The sequence below is a fragment of the Pleuronectes platessa genome, chromosome 1, assembly GCF_947347685.1.
Source record: "Pleuronectes platessa chromosome 1, fPlePla1.1, whole genome shotgun sequence".
Taxonomy (NCBI): domain Eukaryota; kingdom Metazoa; phylum Chordata; class Actinopteri; order Pleuronectiformes; family Pleuronectidae; genus Pleuronectes; species Pleuronectes platessa.
This window is the reverse complement of record NC_070626.1, coordinates 31241779-31262022: the sequence shown is the minus strand read 5'-3', so window position 1 is coordinate 31262022 and position 20244 is coordinate 31241779. Positions and strand designations below refer to the sequence as shown.

At 44.4% G+C, this 20244-nt stretch overlaps 2 protein-coding genes across 7 annotated transcripts in view; both read left to right on the top strand.

The window, feature by feature from the left end:
• Nucleotides 1-20244, top strand: part of LOC128443015 (NACHT, LRR and PYD domains-containing protein 12) — a 37305-nt gene that overhangs the window by 14835 nt on the left and 2226 nt on the right. Inside the window, exons 6-8 of the mRNA XM_053425720.1 lie at nt 18769-18942; nt 19481-19654; nt 20043-20216. Coding sequence (XP_053281695.1) covers nt 18769-18942; nt 19481-19654; nt 20043-20216 — 522 coding nt within the window. The remainder of the gene's footprint in view (nt 1-18768; nt 18943-19480; nt 19655-20042; nt 20217-20244) is intronic.
• On the top strand, nt 1327-13301 carry LOC128443067 (NACHT, LRR and PYD domains-containing protein 12). 6 transcript variants are annotated; one of them, XM_053425793.1, is made up of 10 exons: nt 1328-1660; nt 2128-2265; nt 2365-2484; nt 2950-3164; nt 3381-5235; nt 6080-6253; nt 6791-6964; nt 7349-7525; nt 10317-10508; nt 12713-13301. In XM_053425793.1, the coding sequence occupies exons 2-9, from the start codon at nt 2135-2137 to the stop codon at nt 10378-10380; spliced, it is 2910 nt and encodes a 969-aa protein (XP_053281768.1). In that variant the 5' UTR covers nt 1328-1660; nt 2128-2134; the 3' UTR covers nt 10381-10508; nt 12713-13301. The 6 variants fall into 6 exon arrangements, with proteins under 6 accessions (XP_053281786.1, XP_053281794.1, XP_053281803.1 ...); XM_053425784.1 differs by having other exon boundaries at nt 2950-3221; nt 3384-5235; XM_053425802.1 differs by having other exon boundaries at nt 1329-1660; nt 3384-5235.

Below are 20244 nucleotides of genomic sequence, written 5' to 3'. Positions count from 1 at the left end.
GCGCTGAGAAATGAGCGTCCTGTGTGAACAGCCGGGCGCCTCACTTCCCCCCTTAAAACTATGAAATTAACTGAACTATGAACTAGTTCAGAATTTAAATGCTAAACTGTGAACGTGAACAATTCATGTTTACTTGTATGAACTGAACTTTGAACTAGTTCATGAGAGGTGTGAAAGTGCACAACACTGCCTTCCACCGTGTGAAGGTGAGGGGGCTGCACAGGTGAGAGCTGTTAGCATAATGATCTACATGCTTAAAAGGCAGCGTCTGAGCTACCTCAGAGGAAAGGACTCAGAACACTAGGACAGAATCTCAGCAACACCGAGCTGTTTAAGTTGGTCAACTGCCACTAAACACTTTGAGGGCTTCTCTGACGAAGTAAGTTTTCATGTAAAACATCTTCTCGCTTGGTGAGACAGGTTTCTGATCAATAAGGGTTGTTACATTACTTTACATTTCATTTAGCTGATGCTTTTATCCAAAGCAACTTGCAATAAGTGTATATTCAACCATGAAGGTTCAAACCCAGAACAACAAGAATCACGACAAGGTGCACTATATTTTATCAAGGGAAATATGCCATTCAGGGATTTCAGCAAGCGGAAAGAAGAAGAAGAAGAAGAATATATTGTGTTAGAAATATTGACATCACAGTTTAACATCATAAATCACTATAACTCGTGCAGAAAATTTGGAATAAATAAACTCAAGCAGATACAAGGACAGATTAGGAATCATATCTTTTGCCGAGGGGATTTTAATTCACATAGCACATTGTGTGGAGGGAGAAAGACGGACACACATGGGGAGATACTAGGACAACTGTTGGAGGATAGTAATTTAATATGTATCAACGACAGGAGAGGGACACTGATAGACGTACACACAGGTAACACTTCAGCACTGGATTTGACACTGGTATCAAGTGAGGTGGCATGGACATGTGAGTGGGAAGTATGGGAAAGACTCAACAATTGGAGGTGACCACTACCAAATATTCAGTAATATACACATAGGCTGGGAAGTAGAAGAAAGAAAAGTCAATTCTGTTAGATGAGAAAAGAAGGAGGAGTCTATCCTTCAGTATAATAACCAGAAGATGAAGAACAGACTTTAATCGATGATTCACAGCCCAAAACTCAAACTCTCTCAGTCTGATTATCAGGAGAAGAAGTTTAAAAGAACAAGTCTGGTGATATTTTATATATTTTTCTTCTTGTTGATATGAACATATTGTGTCTGCATCCACACCCTGACACATCTCATGTGTTTGTGCCATAGAGCTCCATCCGCCGCTGGAAATAGTCCCCAACAAATACACTGTTTCCTCCTGTGAGCGGCTGTTTCAGGAAGCTCCACTCCACAGGACAACGTGCTGAGTTTCACGTTATAATGTGATACAGATCTTCCCATTCTAGAGTAAAGAAAACTGTGATTCATACAATTTAGATCAAACACAGTAGTGGAAACATCACCAGGATTATTTTATATTTAATTTCCAAAGATGGATCCTTTCACCTGAGTCTTACACACTGGAGCTTTAAATGGTCTGTGAGCAACTCTCATATCTACTGTAAAGAGAGAGAGGAGGAGCCTGAGAACAGGGAAGTGTCAGATTCCATTTTCACCTGGATGAGCAGAACGAAGGAAAGTGAGCAGGTGAGTGTGAACACAACTTTCTGAAGGTTTTACTGTCTCACTCTCACACCTGCTGTTAACATCCGTCTGCTGATCACATGACTCTAAGTTTGTCAGTTCACACCTGGTGACAGATGTGAACAGCAGCTGTGGAACAAAGAGCCTTCAAAGGACTAATTAACAGAGTTAACTCACAGTTACACGTTTAATCTTCATCACATCTGTTCATCAAGTGTTTTAATAACAGAACATGTTTTCAGAATCATACGTTACAATCACCTTAGTGTGTGTGTGTGTGTGTGTGTGTGTGTGTGTGTGTGTGTGTGTGTGTGTGTGTGTGTGTGTGTGTGTGTGTGTGTGTGTGTGTGTGTGTGTGTGTGTGTGTGTGTGTGTGTGTGTGTGTGTGTGTCCATTGGTACTTCTGGGTGTGTTTCTTGACAGACTTGTTTGTCCTGATTCCTTTGAGCTCACAGTGTTTTTCCTCTCAGACTGAAGATGAGTGGTTATGAGGAGGAAGAGGAGGACAGAGCAGAGTCTCCAGGGTTCAGCTGTGTTTCTCTGAAGAGTGACCGGTCCATGTTTGATCCTCCAAACTTCAGTAATGAACCTGGACCCTCACAAACAAAGTAAGAGACCTGCTACAAACATGTGAACCTCCAAACTGAATCCTCAGAGAATGAATCAGTGAATGATGTGTTCTGAATAAAACATGTTTGTGTTTGCAGAGGTCAGGACCACAGACTGAGAGCAGAGTCTCCAGGGTCCAGCTGTCTGTCTCTGAAGAGTGACCAGTCCATGAGACATCCTCCAGAGTTCAGTAATGAACCTGGACCCTCCCCCACAGAGTAAGAGACTGTTTCTACTGTGACCTGCTCTGAAGAGGATCTAGTTTCCTCTAGTGTGGCCCCTGCATTAGGACACAGCTTCATTGAAGTTGGTGACTAATCTCTCAGAATCACTCAAAGAGCTCAGACCTCCACCAAGAACCAACACGCTCCTTATGAAACCACTTTGAAATCCACGAGAGACTCATTTTGATTTGGATCTGCACCAAATTCCACACACTGGTGAACATCAGTCCTCTGAACAAGTCTCGGAAAGAGGACCCCCCCCCCCCCCCCCCATCCGATCTGGTTCACAGACCAAAACCTTCCACCAAGTTTACTGGTAATCTGTTGTTTTTTTTATAATCCCACTAACGAACAAACCAACCAAAACACAAACATACTGGGTGAAAACAAAACCTTCTTGACAGAAGTAATGACAACCTGTGACTGTGACATGTGAGTTATCAGGAAATGTCTTCACAGAGAGAGGAAGAGGAGTCATGTTTCTGAGGAGGAGCAGTCGTCCTGCTGTGCTTCGTGTCAGGACGTCCTGAAGGATCCAGTCTCCACCAGCTGTGGACACTGGTTCTGCAGACAGTGCATCACCTCATACTGGGACCAGTCTGGTTCTTCAGGAGACTCCTCCTGTCCCCAGTGTGGACAAAGATCCAGAACAGGAGCTGGAGCTCAGACAGCCGGTCAGAGCAGCACTGTACATGTGTCTGCTGATGTCTTCACTTCTGACAACATCACATGTGGTTTTATTTTGTTCCTTCATACAGCATCAACATTTAACATCGTTAGAAAAGCACAAAGTTAAAAAGCTTTTACTTTCTGTAGTTTTTCTGTATCTGATGAAAACAATCAGCAGATTCTCAGATTCTCTGTCTCTGATTTTGTTTCTTGTCTTTCAGCAGATCGTGGTCTGCAGGAGGTTTTAGATGAACATAAGCTCAGTGTGAGGAGGAGATGTGAACATGTGACTGAAGGAACTGATGAAACAGGAAGTAGAACCCTCCTCAACAGGATCTACACTGAGCTCTACATCACAGAGGGACAGAGTGAAGAGGTTAATACTCAACATGAGGTGAGGCAGCTTGAGACGGCTTCCAAGAAGAAGATCCTCCACGACACTCCCATCAAGGTCCACGACATCTTTAAAGCCTCCACTGACCAGCAGAGCAGCATCAGAGTCGTCCTGACCAACGGCGCTGCTGGCGTTGGAAAAACCTTCTCGGTGCAGAAGTTCACTCTGGACTGGGCAGAGGGTTTAGAAAACCAGGATGTTGGTCTGCTGGCTGTGCTTTCGTTCAGGGAGCTGAACCTGGTGAAGGACCAGCAGCACAGTCTTCTCACGCTGCTCCATGTTTTCCATCCAGCGTTACAGAAGCTCACGGCAGAGACGCTCGCTGTCTGTAAACCTTTGTTCATCTTTGACGGTCTGGATGAAAGCAGACCTTCTCTGGACTTCAACCACAGGGAGCTTGTGTCTGAGGTCACACAGAGGTCATCAGTCAACGTGCTGCTGACAAACCTCATCCGGGGGAATCTGCTTCCCTCGGCTCTCGTCTGGATAACCTCCAGACCCGCGGCGGCCAATCAGATCCCTCCTACATATGTTGACAGGGTCACAGAAGTACGAGGCTTCACTGAGGCCCAGAAGGAGGAGTACTTCAGGAGGAGATTCAGTGATGAAGAGCTGTGCAGCAGAATCATCTCACACATCAAGACGTCCAGGAGCCTCCACATCATGTGTCAAATCCCAGTCTTCTGCTGGATCAGTGCTACAGTTCTGGAGCACATGTTGACCACAGGCCAGAGAGGAGAGCTGCCCAAGACCCTGACTGACCTGTACTCACACTTCCTGCTGGTTCAGACAAAGAGGAAGAACATCAAGTACGGTGATGGACATGAGACGACTCCACAGCAGCTGACGGATGCTGACAGGGATGTTCTTCTGAAGCTTGGGAGGCTGGCACTTAAACATCTGGAGGAAGGAAAAATCATGTTCTACCAAGAAGACCTGGAGCAGTGTGGTCTTAATGTCACAGAGGCCTCAGTGTACTCAGGAGTTTGTACTGAGATCTTCAGAAGAGAGTGTGTGATCTTCCAGAAATCCGTCCACTGCTTTGTTCATCTGAGCGTTCAGGAGTTTCTGGCTGCAGTCTACATGTTCCACTGCTACACCGAGAGGAACACAGAAGAACTCAACTTCTTCTTGGGAACATATGGGAACACACGTAGTACCTTCTCCCTGGATGACCTCCTGAAGAGAACCATGGAGAAATCCCTCACCAGTACAAATGGTCATCTGGACCTGTTTGTTCGCTTCCTTCACGGCCTCAGTCTGGAGTCCAACCAGAGAGTCTTAGGAGGCCTGCTGGGTCGGACAGAGAACAATCCAAATATCATCCAGAGAGTCTTAGGAAGCCTGCTGGGTCGGAAAGAAAATAATCCAAAGATCATCCAGAGAGTCATCAACAACCTGAAGGAGATGCAGAGTGATGACATTTCTCCTGACAGAAGCATCAACATCTTCCACTGTCTGACTGAGATGAACGACCAGTCAGTTCATCAACAGATGCAACAGTTCCTGAAATCAGAAAATAGATCGAAGGAGAAACTCTCTGAGATCCACTGCTCAGCTCTGGCCTACATGCTGCAGATGTCAGAGGAGGTTCTGGATGAGTTGGACCTGGAGAAGTTCAACACATCAGACCAGGGTCGAATGAGACTGATCCCAGCTGTGAGGAACTGCAGGAAGGCTCAGTGAGTCCAGACATCATTAACAACATGTTCAATCAGTGGAGATGAGTCGTAATATATACTTTAAAATATGTATACATTTGGTTTGAATATACAACGCGGGATGATTCATTTGTAGAATTAGTGTGATAATTATTTTAACGCATTTTAACGCATTACCGCATCAAATTGTATTTTTATAGCCCATATTCACAAATTAAATTTTTTCTCATAGGGCTTCAACAGGGTGTGACATCCTCTGTCCTTAACCCTCAGCAACAGTAAGGAAAAACTACTAAAAACCCTTTTAACAGGGTAAAAATACGTAGAAACCTCAGAGAGAGCCACATGTGAGGATCCCTCTCCCAGGACGGACAGAAGTGCAATAGATGCCACGTGTAGGAAAACATCATCAAGTTTGCATGCGCAGAATGAACCCATGTCAAGCTAGAATTACCACCATGCGTTTGTACGCCACCAGTGCAGTGTGAGTCCCTCCAGGTTCCTGACATGTTGCAGTCACAATAATATGTGGTCACTGTAACCTTTGACCTTTGACCACTGAAATATAATCAGTTTATCTTTAAGTCCAACTGGTCAAAATGTGAAGAAATCCCCTAAAGACAGACTTGAGACATCAGGTTAAAGAGGCCAGAAACATGTTGTGTGACCTTGACCTTTGACCTAGACCACCTGAATCTAATGAGTTCCTCTGTCAATCTGAATGAACGCTGGATTCTCTTGAGGAGTTTTTAACAAGTTCATGAGGCAAAAAGGGGATTTACCAGGGTGAGGGTCGCATGATCACGTTTTGTGTGAATGTTGTGTTTTCTGATTTTAGTCTAACAGATATTTTCTTTAAATACAGACTTATTAGTTGTCGACTTTCAGAGATTCACTGTGAAGTCGTGGCCTCAGCTCTGAAGTCAGACCCCTCACATCTGAGAGAACTGGATCTGAGTGGAAACGAACTGCAGGAATCAGGAGTGAAGCTGCTGTGTTCTGGACTGGAGAGTCCAAACTGTGGACTGGAGACTCTGAGGTCCTTAAATCCTTCTTCACTTTTCAGACTTTCTTTCTTATTGGGTCATTATTTATTTAAATTGTCTCAGTTCTGCTCTGCTCACTGTCCCTCAGTCATCTGTCACTCACCCAGCCTGTCAGTCACGTCCACCTCATCAACTCCATTCACCTGCACTCACCTGCTCCTGATCACCAAGAAAGTGTCAGTAAATAACATGTGAACTGAGGCCGAGCACACGTCCTCCTCAGGTTTTGAAAATAAGTCACATTCTTATTGAAACACATTGGACAGTTGATACGTATAGAAACAAACAGGAAGTGACTGTCAAGAGCCATCACTACTTTAAACAGTGTTTAATTACACAAACCTGCTCAGTGACCAACACACAGAGAAGAAGCTGATGAATGAAACAATGGTCCAACATGTCTGATCTGATATTTTTCTTCAGGTCACAGACTGGACTGAGGTCAGCAGCTTGTTGAGAGTCTGTGTTGACATGATTACGATCCACAACAACAGGAGGACACATTCTAATATTCATATTTCTTTATCCAGGATGTATCAGTGCAGTCTGTCAGAGATCAGCTGTTCTTCTCTGGCTTCAGCTCTGAGGTCAAACCCCTCTCATCTGAGAGAACTAGATCTGAGTAGAAACAGGCTGCAGGACTCAGGAGTGAAGGAGCTGTGTGGTTTTCTACAGAGTCCAACTTGTCGACTGGAGACTCTGAGGTCAGTTCACTGACTGACTTTTGTAGATCTCATATCTATAAAACAGTATTTACGCCCAATTGATCTCATTTAATTCGAATTTAACATGATTCCTCTTCATACATAACTTGAATCCATTCATTAATTAATCTGTAACATTATAAATATTCAGCTGCTTGTTAAAGCACATCTGAGTTTAGTTCTGGATTTCCTAAACTGATCTGCAGGACAGAGACCGGGTCCAAATAATCTAGTTTTACTGAATCAGGACTTATTTTTTGTCCAACATGTCTGATTTCATATTTATCATCCATGTTATGAGTTTGTGCTGACATGGATATTTTTTAGTTATTTTTCACACATGAACTCAGTTTAATTTACAGTTAAGTTTTATTCTTTATTCAGGTTGAAGAACTGCAGTCTGTCAGAGATCAGCTGTTCTTCTCTGGCTTCAGCTTTGAGGTCAAACCCCTCTCATCTGAGAGAACTGGATCTGAAGAACAACAACGACCTGCAGGACTCAGGTGTGAAGGAGCTGCTTGATCTAAAGCAGAGTCCAACCTGTCGACTGGAGACTCTGAGGTCAGTAGATGGTTGGAGTCAGTCCACGCTGCTTTCATCAGTATTTTACTAAACACATTCAGTATCACTGATCCAGGGTCTGTGCTACCAAGCAGGATTTGTGATCAGGTTAACTTCAGGTAAATCACCATGGTAACTTATGATGAACGCCTAACCCGCTCCAGGTTAAGTTGGAGATCAACCCGTATCAAAGCTCCGCCCACTGACCACAGTGACTCTACACTGTTGTGTGGTTCACACTCTCCTTAAAGGGACGGATAAGGGAAGTTTAAATCAACGTCTGGTTGGTTCAGTTGATCTCTAACTCACTAAGAACATCTCAATCTCTCGGGACTCATCCTGTCACCAAAACACTTCCTGAAAATAGGTCCATGTGTTTTAATTGAAATTGAACTTGAAGTCAGTGAGACTATCCAAGTCAGCACAAACTCATAACATGGATGATAAAAATGAAATCAGACATGGTGGACAAAAAACAAGTCCTGATTCAGTAAAACTAGATTATTTGGACCCGATCTCTGTCCTGCAGATCAGGTTAGGAAATCCAGAACTAAAATCAGATGTGCTTTAACAAGCAGCTGAATATTTATAATGTTACAGATTAATTAATGAATGGATTCAAGTTATGTACGAAGAGGAATCATGTTAAATTAGAATTAAATGAGATGACCGTTTGTGTCAAACTAAAGCTCATTATCGAGGCAACATCATGGGATTCAAACGTTTCTCATCAAGAATCTTCTACTCTTCCACTCATCTTGTTAGTAAACAACAGATTCAGATCTCCTGGCCCCGAGTTATTTATCTCGTTCACATACGTTATTTCATCCACTGCGAGTACAGCCGCACATAGTTCCAGTCTCGGGATTGTAAGTCCAGGCTGGGGAGCCAACTTTGTTTTCCCTAAGATAAAGCCGACTTCAGTTTGTCCTGCATGGCTAGTCACCTTAATGTAGACCACAGTTGCAATTGCTTTCACTTTTACGCATCTGCGAAGACACATAGTTCTTTTGCTTTTGCACCTGCAGTAGAAAAGGTGCATAGGGGTGTGGTATCTGGAGTTCCTGTAAATCTTGGAGTGACTCTCTCCACCTAATCAAGTCCATTTTCATGTCTTTGGGCAGTCTTTTGCTTGCTTGGTTAGGTATCTGAGTATCAGCCTTCCATGCACTGAGACTGGTGCAAGGAATCCAAGGGGGTCGTAAAGACTGTTTACCATTGACAATACTCCTCTGCGAGTGAAAGGCTTCTGATCGGCTGTGCTCTGAAACGTGTAAGCATCTGTGCGCATGTTCCAAGACAACCCAAGGCTACGTTGAGTGGGTTGCTCATCAGCAAAGAGGTCTAGGGCCTCTACATCTTTGGAACGATCCTCAGGTGGGAATGCCTCGATGACCCTGGGGCGATGTGATGCAATCTTGTGCAAAATGGCCACAGCAGGGGAGGGAATGTTCCCAAAGAGGTGGACGCGCACCCTGTAATCCACTATGTCGCAGTTGAGGTCATTGTTTCTGTACCATAGGAATCAGAGAAAATCTCTATGATCCTCCTTCACGACAAAGTAGTGAAACCTGTGTTCTATGTCTGCAGTAATGGCCACCTGTTCCTTCCTGAACCTCATTAGTACACCTAGCAGTCTATTATTGAGGTCGGGCCTGTGAGCAGGACCTCGTTGAGGGAAAGTCCTTCATATGATGCACTGGAATCGAAAACCACTCGGATCTTATCTGGCTTCCGCCAAACAGGGGTAGATACCAACACTTTTGTCCTTGTTTCAGAGGTGGAGCAACTTCTGTGCGTTCTTTGCTGAGCATGTTTTCCATGAACTCTAGGAAATGGGCCTTCATCTGCGGCGGTTTTCGAGTGTGTGCGCCGCAATGACATAATCAATCAATCAAATTTTATTTGTATAGCCCATATTCACAAATTACAATTGGTTTCATAGGGCTTTAACAGGGTGTGACATCCTCTGTCCTTAACCCTCAGCAAGAGTAAGGAAAAACTACTAAAAACCCTTTTAACAGGGTAAAAATACGTAGAAACCTCAGAGAGAGCCACATGTGAGGGATCCCTCTCCCAGGATGGACAGAGGTGCAATAGATGCCACGTAGGAAAACATCATCGAGATTAAAGTCTTCGAGATTAAAGATTAAAGTCTCTAGCAGCATTTGATGAGGGTAAGCATCCCGAAGGACAACCCCAACATGACATGCCAAGCAGTCCCGCTGCAATCACAGTCCATGGTCAGCAACAAGCAGGACCACGATCCACCATCCAGACCAGAACGCCACTCCAGTCCTCAGTCACCGTCCACCTCCACCCACCACGAGCCGCTGCCGCGGTCCTGGTCCAATGCCCGTAGCCGATGCCAACGCGACACAGGGCCCGCCACCACCACGATCAGCCCACAGGACACAGAATCCACCACACTGGCGGTTGTGTGCCTGTTTCTTATTATTAGGCAGTCTCTTTCTTGGTGACCTGAAAGGTAGTGGTCTCACCCAGCTATTCGATCTGTCTTGATGGAACTCAGCTTCCATGATCTGGAGAAACATCATGTCCTCCACTGATGGCGCGAGGTTGTGGTCACCAGCAGTTCTAGTGAAGATCGTTTCTCCTAAGCTGTCATCACGATGTGTCGTTGAGCAGAACAGGGGGCCGGTGCAGCATGATGTGAATGCTTAGGTGCTTGACTAAAGTACTCTTTTACCATGATTTGGCTGTTGCATGGCTGCAGATGGCTGGCACGACCATTATCTAAAATGTATGTCTTGTATCTGCTCACCTCTAGTGGTCTGTGGGCTCCTCCAAGGCCCAGGTCATCGACAACAACCCATCCCAGATCCAGCCTTTGAGCGAAAGGAGCGTTTCTTTGACCACTTATCTGTTCATGGAACTTGTGGACCCTGAGAATGTCTCTGCCAAGTAGGAGTATGTCGGTATCGGGATCAAGGGGTGGTATTACATCAGCGATGTGCTAGAGGTGAGAATGATGGCTAGCTGCGGTCAGGGTAGGTATCTCAGAATGGTAATTGGGAATTTGGTTGAACTCTAGAAGTGTGGGTAGAGGAAAGCTTTGTCTCCTGTCTGCTGACTCAACGGTGAACCCACAGGCTCTCCTGCCAGTTGTCTCCATTTTTCCAGCACATGTTTTCAATGTGTAGGGGTAAGAGGACCCTGAGATTTTGAAAAAGTCAAAGAACTTGCCAAAGAGCGGTTGCTTTGCCCATCCAGCATTACATACATTTTCTTGGCTTCCCCTCTGTGTCCGGCTCGATACGAGGCATATCTTGGAGCATGCTCTGGAGCTTACTCCTTCGCCACACACTTGTGTGCACCTTGATGTCTTCCTCCCCGCCATGCTCTGAAGAGGGAGAGGACGTCTTAGGTTTCCAGACAGGTGGTCCTGGGTGGAGCACTGTCACATGACGGTGCTAATTCACAATCCTGAGAGCCTGTGATGTGTGATGAGGCGTAGTGTAGGCAGGAGCAGCAGGTTGTGTTTGGGAAAAACCTTTGCGTGAGCAATGCAGCCTCATCTTAATTAATTATTTGTGGTTTACTTTGATGAGGGGCAACATTGTTCATGTTTCATAGGTAATTCATCTGTGCTTGTTCTGGCTTGCCATTCCACATTATCAGCGGTGCGCGTTTATTTAATTACCTGAGCCACTGGACCAGAGCCTCTGCTGGACACTTCAACATCAAACTCTAATAAACCAGCTTGCAACGTTTTTGCTTCGGCTATGGCAACATCCTTTTCTTTTTCCTCCTTTAATGCATCAAGAGTATAGAAGGCATGCTCGAATTTCAGCTCGATTTCCCTCTTGGAGTGAGCTGCTCTAGCTAGTGCGCCTTGAGCTTTTGCTCTTGCCATGGCCACCGCTAAACTTGCCTTTGAACTGGATGATGCGCGTGACGCCGGCGTGCACACAGAGCTTCCGCTGTGCTCACTTTACTTGCGTTGTCCATGTCTTCCATTATGGTCAAAGTCTGTTGATATCGATATCAGATGAAGAGGTAAGCTGGCATGGAGGCTGGCGTGAAGACTGGCCACATGCCCTGTGTTAGCCACTTAGCTCTTGATGTAGCTCCGTAAGCTGGATGTCGTTGTTTCCGTAGCGGCTGTAATGAGGTCTTTTCACTGTGAAGGTCTCGCTAGCGCTGATGCTAGCTATCCAACCAGCTTAACGCTCTCAAAAAACTCCACGGCAGAGATGACTTTCGCAGCTTTAATGAGTTGGTCAAACTGTAAAAACAATACAGACCTGACAGATTACAATCCACCTCTCAGAGCTACTTCAATAACATCACACGGCGGCTCGTACATTAAAAGGCATGGCGATACATGTTAGCTTAGCGTAGCCGCTTGGCAGAACCGCCGCTGTAAACATAAAACTGTGTGGCAAAGTAGCCTTCTGGTTGTAGAGACACAATTTGTAGACAGCAATACTTACAGACGATGCGTTAGCCCGCAGAAGAATAACACAACTTATGTGTAGAGCTGACGTCTATAAATTAATGCAAATAACCTAACTCTGAATTACTTTTGGGCGAATCACACCTTGACCCCTAGCAATGTTATATACCTAAACTGCCCGAAGGGAGTGCTGTTGCGTAACTAAACATCATACACATTTGAGGGTCAGAACAGTGGTCAGGTTATATATTTTTACCAAATTCCACCAGGGGGAGCTGTAACTTACATATTGACACAATCACAGATGTTTTACCAGCTGTTCTTCTTGCATTTAGCAGCTGTAACTGAGTTTCTTTTATTCTGGATCATGTATTTGTTCTCCTCTGATTTTTATTATAGAACAGTTTGATCCTGGTTGTGAAATATGAGGCTCTGCTGTCAGTCAAACTGTCCATGTCTGTGATTGGTCATACGCAGTAAACCCTGCCCCTTTTATGAGCACATGCTCACACAGTGAAACATGTCTTGACCTGTAGCAGCAGTAAATCCAACTCTCAGGTGTCCACTCTGCACTTTGACATGCAGAGGACACACACTGAGCTCTTAGCGTGTTCATTCCAACACGTGAACATGAAGCAGAGAGGAAGCTGCTCCACCTCTGAACAGGACTGAAGTCCCTGTTGCTCTTTATACTGGATGAGCTGCATCACTGACTCACAGCTGATGAAGTGAGTCTCTGTGACACTGATGTCTTCTTCTCTCAACAGGTGGGAGTTGTCTTGGTGAAAGTGAGTGTGAAGAGGACAGTGTGTGTGGACGGAGGCTGAGCTGTGTCCTGAGGATCCAGAGGCTGAAGCAGCAGCAGCTTGTGTGTAGAGCGGCTCTGACTGGGCCTTGTTTCTGGGAGGCAGAGTGGAGACAGAGCTCCAGAGGAATCAGAGGAGGTGAGCTGCTCTTAGATCAGCTGTCACACAGTGTCCAGTCCACCATCCTCCCTGTGTGTTCCTGTGGATGTGACACAGCATCATCACTGGATCTGCTGCTGCTCTGTCCTTTGACACACAAAAGTCAAAGTCGTGAATATTTCCAAGTTTTGTGAAGAAAATTGTGTAAAGTTAATGCAAATTTTACTTTTAAATGTAAAAAGTGACATTGTATTTACAGGTCGGGACGTGAAGCTGTGAGTCGCTGTTATAAATAAATTACTGCTGAGTTCAGACAAGCTTCTTATATTTTAAAACCTCAGGTTGTTTTATTCACTTTTAATATCTTGTGGCTGCTTTGTTTACATGAATCATTTCTTTATTTTTACATGAAAATAAAAAATGTCCACTTCATTAAAGATTTAAAAATCTCTGTCGGTCAGTTTCTCTCTGGTCCACAGCTGCTTAATGATCAGAAGTTTGTATCATTCAAGGTAAAGACCGTGGTGACGGTGTGATTGAGATTGAATTAGATCTGAAAGGTGGGAAACTGAAGGATGCACAGAGATAACAGGCTTTCAGAGAAGAGGTGAAGAGGTATTTAAAGCATTTTGCTGGAATTTGAGGAAGAAATTCTTCCAAAGAAAGTAGTGCTGGGAAACATGACTTACACAGTGAGGGAATATATACCCAGCTTCAACTGTCAAACATTTGGTCTTACTGCTATGACATGTACAGGAAAAAGAAGGTGTGCTAGATGTGGTGAGGATCATCAGTATGAGCAGTGTGGGAAAGGGATGCAAACAAACTGTTACTGTGGAGGGAACCATAGTGTGGCATGTGGAGGATGTGAAGTAATGAAGAGCGAGGTAGAGATTCAACAGGTCAGGGTACAAAACAAAAACACAGATGCTGACAAGATGGTGAACCAGAGGAGAAGTAGAGAGACAAGACACACAGATGAAGAACAAGTCATTAAACAGCAAGAACAACCAAAAGAGGACAAAGTGTGGGTTGATTTAAAGAAACTAGTCACTTCTATAGCAGGAGTCATACATGCAACAATAGAAACCAAATCAAAAACGGAAAAATGTCACAAATGATTTAATCGATGGATTCAAGTTATGACGGAAGAACATTCATGGGGGGAGGGGGGTTGCACTACATTTATCAAGGCAAGTATTCCATTCAGAAATGTAAGTAAGGGGAAAGAAGTAGAAGAAGGATATATTGTGTTAGAAATTTGGACATCACAGTTTAACATCATAAATGACCGTAACTCATGCAGAAAACTAGGAATAAATATACTCTATAAAATGGACAGATTAGGAATCATATAGCACATTGTGGGGGTGGGAGAAAGACGGACACACAAGGGGAGATAATAGAACAACTATTGGAGGATAGTAATTTAATATGTTTAAGCGACGGGAGAGGGACACGGATAGATGTACACAAAGGTAACACTTCAGCACTGGATTTGACACTGATATCAAGTGAGGTGGCATGGACATGTGAGTGGGAAGTATGGGAAGACTCAACAATTTGAAGTGACTACTACCCAATATTCAGTATTATACACATAGGCTGGGAAGTAGAAGAAAGAGAAGTCAATTCTGTTCGATGAGAAAAGAAGAAGGAGTCTATCCTTCAGTATAATAACCAGAAGATGAAGAACAGACTTTAATCGATGATTCACAGCCCAACACTCAAACTCTCTGAGTCTGATTATCAGGAGAAGACGTTTAAAAGAACAAGTCTGGTGATGTTTTATATATTTCTTCTTGTTAATACATAATGTGTCTTCATCCACAGCCTGAAACATCTCATGTGTTTGTGATATCGAGCTCCATCCGCCGCTGGAAATAGTCCCCAACAAATGCACTGTTTCCTCCAGTGAGCGGCTGTTTCAGGAAGCTCCACTCCACAGAATAACGTGCTGAGTTTCACGTTATAAGGTGATACAGAGCTTCCCATTCTAGAGTAAAGAAAACTGTGATTCATACAATTTAGATCAAACACAGTAGTGGAAACATCACCAGGATTATTTTATATTTAATTTCCAAAGATGGATCCTTTCACCTGAGTCTTACACACTGGAGCTTTAAATGGTCTGTGAGCAACTCTCATATCTACTGTAAAGAGAGAGAGGAGGAGCCTGAGAACAGGGAAGTGTCAGACTCCATTTTCACCTGGATGAGCAGAAGGAAGAAAAGTGAGCAGGTGAGTGTGAACACAACTTTCTGAAGGTTTTACTGTCTCACTCTCACACCTGCTGTTAACATCCGTCTGCTGATCACACGACTCTAAGTTTGTCAGTTCACACCTGGTGACAGACGTGGTTTCATGTGATCGGATCCCAGAGACAGATGTGAACAGCAGCTGTGGAACAAAGAGCCTTCAAAGGACTAAATAACAGAGTTAACTCACAGTTACACGTTTAATCTTCATCACATCTGTTCATCAAGTGTTTAATAACAGAACGTGTTTTCAGAATCATACGTTACAGTCACCTTAGTGTGTGTCTGTGTGTGTGTGTGTGTGTGTGTGTGTGTGTGTAACTGTGTGTAACTGTGTCTGTGTGTGTCTTTCCTTTGTATTTTGGGGTGTGTTTCTTGAACAGACTTGTTTGTCCTGATTCCTTTGAGCTCACAGTGTTTTTCCTCTCAGACTGAAGATGAGTGGTTATGAGGAGGAAGAGGAGGACAGAGCAGAGTCTCCAGTGTTCAGCTGTGTGTCTCTGAAGAGTGACCAGTCCATGCATCAGCCTCTAACCTTCAGTAATGAACCTGGAACCTCGAACACAAAGTAAGAGACTGTTTCTACTCTGACCTGCTCTGAAGAGGATCTAGTTTCCTCTAGTGTGGCCCCTGCATTAGGACACAGCTTCATTGAAGTTGGTGACTAATCTCTCAGAATCACTCAAAGAGCTCAGACCTCCACCAAGAACCAACACGCTCCTTATGAAACCACTTTGAAATCCACTAGAGACTCATTTTGATTTGGATCTGCACCAAATTCTACAAACTGGTAAACATCAGATCTCTGAACATGTCTGTGAAAGAGGACCCCCCCCCCTGATCTAGTTCACAGACCACATCCTTCCACCAAGTTTACTGGTAATCTGTTCAATGGTGATTTATAATCCCACTAGCGAACCAACCAACCAACACACGAACATACATGGTGAAAACAAGACCTCCTTGACAGAGGTGATGACAACCAGTGACTGTGACATGAGACTTATCAGGAAATGTCTTCACAGAGAGAGGAAGAGGAGTCATGTTTCTGAGGAGGAGCAGTTGTCCTGCTGTGCTTCGTGTCAGGACGTCCTGAAGGATCCAGTCTCCACCAGCTGTGGACACTGGTTCTGCAGACAGTGCATCATCTCATACTGGGACCAGTCTGGTTCTTCAGGAGACTCCTCCTGTGCCCAGTGTGGACAAAGATCCAGAACAGGAGCTGGAGGTCAGACAGCCGGTCAGAGCAGCACTGTACATGTGTCTGCTGATGTCTTCACTTCTGACAACAGCACATGTGGTTTTATTTTGTTCCTTCATACAGCATCAACATTTAACATTTTTAGAAAAGCACAAAGTTAAAAAGCTTTTATTTTCTGTAGTTTTTCTGTATCTGATGAAAACAATCATCAGATTCTCAGATTCTCTGTCTCTGACATTGTTTCTTGTCTTTCAGCAGATCGTGGTCTGCAGGAGGTTTTAGATGAACATAAGCTCAGTCTGAGGAGGAGATGTGAACATGTGACTGAAGGAACTGATGAAACAGGAAGTAGAACCCTCCTCAACAGGATCTACACTGAGCTCTACATCACAGAGGGACAGAGTGAAGAGGTTAATACTCAACATGAGGTGAGGCAGCTTGAGACGGCTTCCAAGAAGAAGATCCTCCACGACACTCCCATCAAGGTCCACGACATCTTTAAAGCCTCCACTGACCAGCAGAGCAGCATCAGAGTCGTCCTGACCAACGGCATCGCTGGCGTTGGAAAAACCTTCTCGGTGCAGAAGTTCACTCTGGACTGGGCAGAGGGTTTAGAGAACCAGGATGTGGATCTGCTGACTGTGCTTTCGTTCAGGGAGCTGAACCTGGTGAAGGACCAGCAGCACAGTCTTCTCACGCTGCTCCGTGTTTTCCATCCAGCATTACAGAAGCTCACTGCAGAGACGCTCGCTGTCTGTAAACCTTTGTTCATCTTTGACGGCCTGGATGAAAGCAGACCTTCTCTGGACTTCAACCACAGGGAGCTTGTGTCTGAGGTCACACAGAGGTCATCAGTCAACGTGCTGCTGACAAATCTCATCCGGGGGAATCTGCTTCCCTCAGCTCTCGTTTGGATAACCTCCAGACCCGCGGGGGCCAATCAGATCCCTCCTACATATGTTGACAGGGTCACAGAAGTACGAGGCTTCACTGACGCCCAGAAGGAGGAGTACTTCAGGAGGAGATTCAGTGATGAAGAGCTGTGCAGCAGAATTATCTCACACATCAAGACGTCCAGGAGCCTCCACATCATGTGTCAAATCCCAGTCTTCTGCTGGATCAGTGCTACAGTTCTAGAGCACATGTTGACCACAGACCAGAGGGGAGAGCTGCCCAAGACCCTGACTGACCTGTACTCACACTTCCTGCTGGTTCAGACAAAGAGGAAGAACAACAAGTACGGTGACGGACATGAGACGACTCCACAGCAGCTGACGGAGGCAGACAGGGACGTTCTTCTGAAGCTGGGGAGGCTGGCACTTAAACATCTGGAGGAAGGAAACATCATGTTCTACCAAGAAGACCTGGAGCGGCGCGGTCTTAATGTCACAGAGGCCTCAGTGTACTCAGGAGTTTGTACTGAGATCTTCAGAAGAGAGTGTGTGATCTTCCAGAAATCAGTCTACTGCTTTGTTCATCTGAGCGTTCAGGAGTTTCTGGCTGCAGTCTACATGTTCCACTGTTACACCAAGAGGAACACAGAAGAACTCAACAACTTCTTGGGAACATATGGGAACAAAGACGGTACCTTCTCCCTGGATGACCTCCTGAAGAGAACCATGGAGAAATCCCTCAGCAGTAAAAATGGTCATCTGGACCTGTTTGTTCGCTTCCTTCACGGCCTCAGTCTGGAGTCCAACCAGAGAGTCTTAGGAGGCCTGCTGGGTTGGACAGAGAACAATCCAAAGATCATCCAGAGAGTCATCAACAACCTGAAGGAGATGCAGAGTGATGACATTTCTCCTGACAGAAGCATCAACATCTTCCACTGTCTGACTGAGATGAACGACCACTCAGTTCATAAGCAGATGCAACAGTTCCTGACATCAGAGAACAAATCAGAGGAGAAACTCTCTGAGATCCACTGCTCAGCTCTGGCCTACATGCTGCAGATGTCAGTGGAGGTTCTGGATGAGTTGGACCTGAAGAAGTTCAACACATCAGACCAGGGTCGATGGAGACTGATCCCAGCTGTGAGGAACTGCAGGAAAGCTCAGTGAGTCCAAACATGATCAATAACATGTTCTATCAGTGTAGATGAAAAGTAATATATACTTTAATATATGTATACATTTTGGTTTGTATATAAACTCTCATTGTTCTCATTTACATATAAGAGCAACTAGAGCAGATGTGGAGAAGGAAATCCAAGTGATCACTGTGCTGGAGTATGCCGTATATTTATTTATTCATATATATATGGTTAACGTGGAATTTGTGGAATTAACGTGTTAATTATTTTAACGCATTAATGATGCGAAACTAGATTTACCACCCTGAGTATTTAACATGATCATGAGACAAAAAGGGGATTTACCAGGGTGAGGGTCACATGATAACGTTTGTATGAATGTTGTGTTTTCTGATTTTATTCTTCGGAATATTTTCTTTAATCACAGACTCTGTGATTGTCGACTCTCAGAGACTCACTGTGAAGTCGTGGCCTCAGCTCTGAAGTCAGACCCCTCACATCTGAGAGAACTGGATCTGAGTCACAACGAGCTGCAGGACTCAGGAGTGAAGCTGCTGTGTTCTGGACTGGAGAGTCCAAACTGTGGACTGGAGACTCTGAGGTCCTTAAATCCTTCTTCACTTTTCAGACTTTCTTTCTTATTGGGTCATTATTTATTTAAATTGTCTCAGTTCTGCTCTGCTCACTGTCCCTCAGTCATCTGTCACTCACCCAGCCTGTCAGTCACGACCACCTCATCAACTCCATTCACCTGCACTCACCTGCTCCTGATCACTAAGAAAGTGTCAGTAAATAACATGTGGACTGAGTACGAGCACTCGTCCTCCTCAGGTTTTCAAAATAAGACACACTCTTATTGAAACACGTTGGACAGTTGATAAGTATAGAAACAAACAGGAAGTGACTGTCAGGAGCCATCCCTACTTTAAACAGTGTTTAATTACACAAACCTGCTCAGTGACCAAACACACAAAGAAGAAGCTCATGAATGAAACAATGGTCCAACATGTCTGATATGATATTTATCTTCAGGTCACAGACTGAACTGAGGTCAGCAACATGTTGAGAGTCTGTGTTGACATGATGACGATCCACAACAACAGGAGGACACATTCTAATATTCATATTTCTTTATCAAGGTTGGAGAGCTGCAGTCTGTCAGAGATCAGCTGTTCTTCTCTGGCTTCAGCTCTGAGATCAAACCCCTCTCATCTGAGAAAACTAGATCTGAGTAACAACAACCTGCAGGACTCAGGAGTGAAGGAGCTGTGTGGTTTTCTACAGAGTTCCACCTGTCGACTGGAGACTCTGAGGTCAGTTCACTGACTGACTTTTGTAGATCTCATATCTTTTATACAGCATTTAGACACAATTGATCTCATTTAAATTCTAATTTAACATAATTCCTCCTCATCATAACTTGAATCCATCGATTAAATCATTTGTGACATTTTAAATATTCAGCTACTTGAAAGCTAGTTGAAACTCTGAGTTTAGTTCTGGATTTCCTAAACTGATCTGCAGGACAGAGACCAGGTCCAAATAATCTATTTGTTCTGAATCAGGACTCGTTTTTAGTCCAACATGTCTGATTTCATATTTATCTTCCATGTTATGAGTCTGTGCTGACATAAATATTTGTGTGCTATTTTCACACATGAACTCAGTTTAATTTTCAGTTAAGTTTAATTCTTTATTCAGGTTGGAGAGCTGCAGTCTTTCAGAGATCAGCTGTTCTTCTCTGGCTTCAGCTCTGAGGTCAAATCCCTCTCATCTGAGAGAACTGGATCTGAGTAGAAACAGGCTGCAGGACTCAGGAGTGAAGGAGCTGTGTGGTTTTCTACAGAGTCCAACCTGTCGACTGGAGACTCAAAGGTCAGTTCACTGACTGACTTTTGTAGAG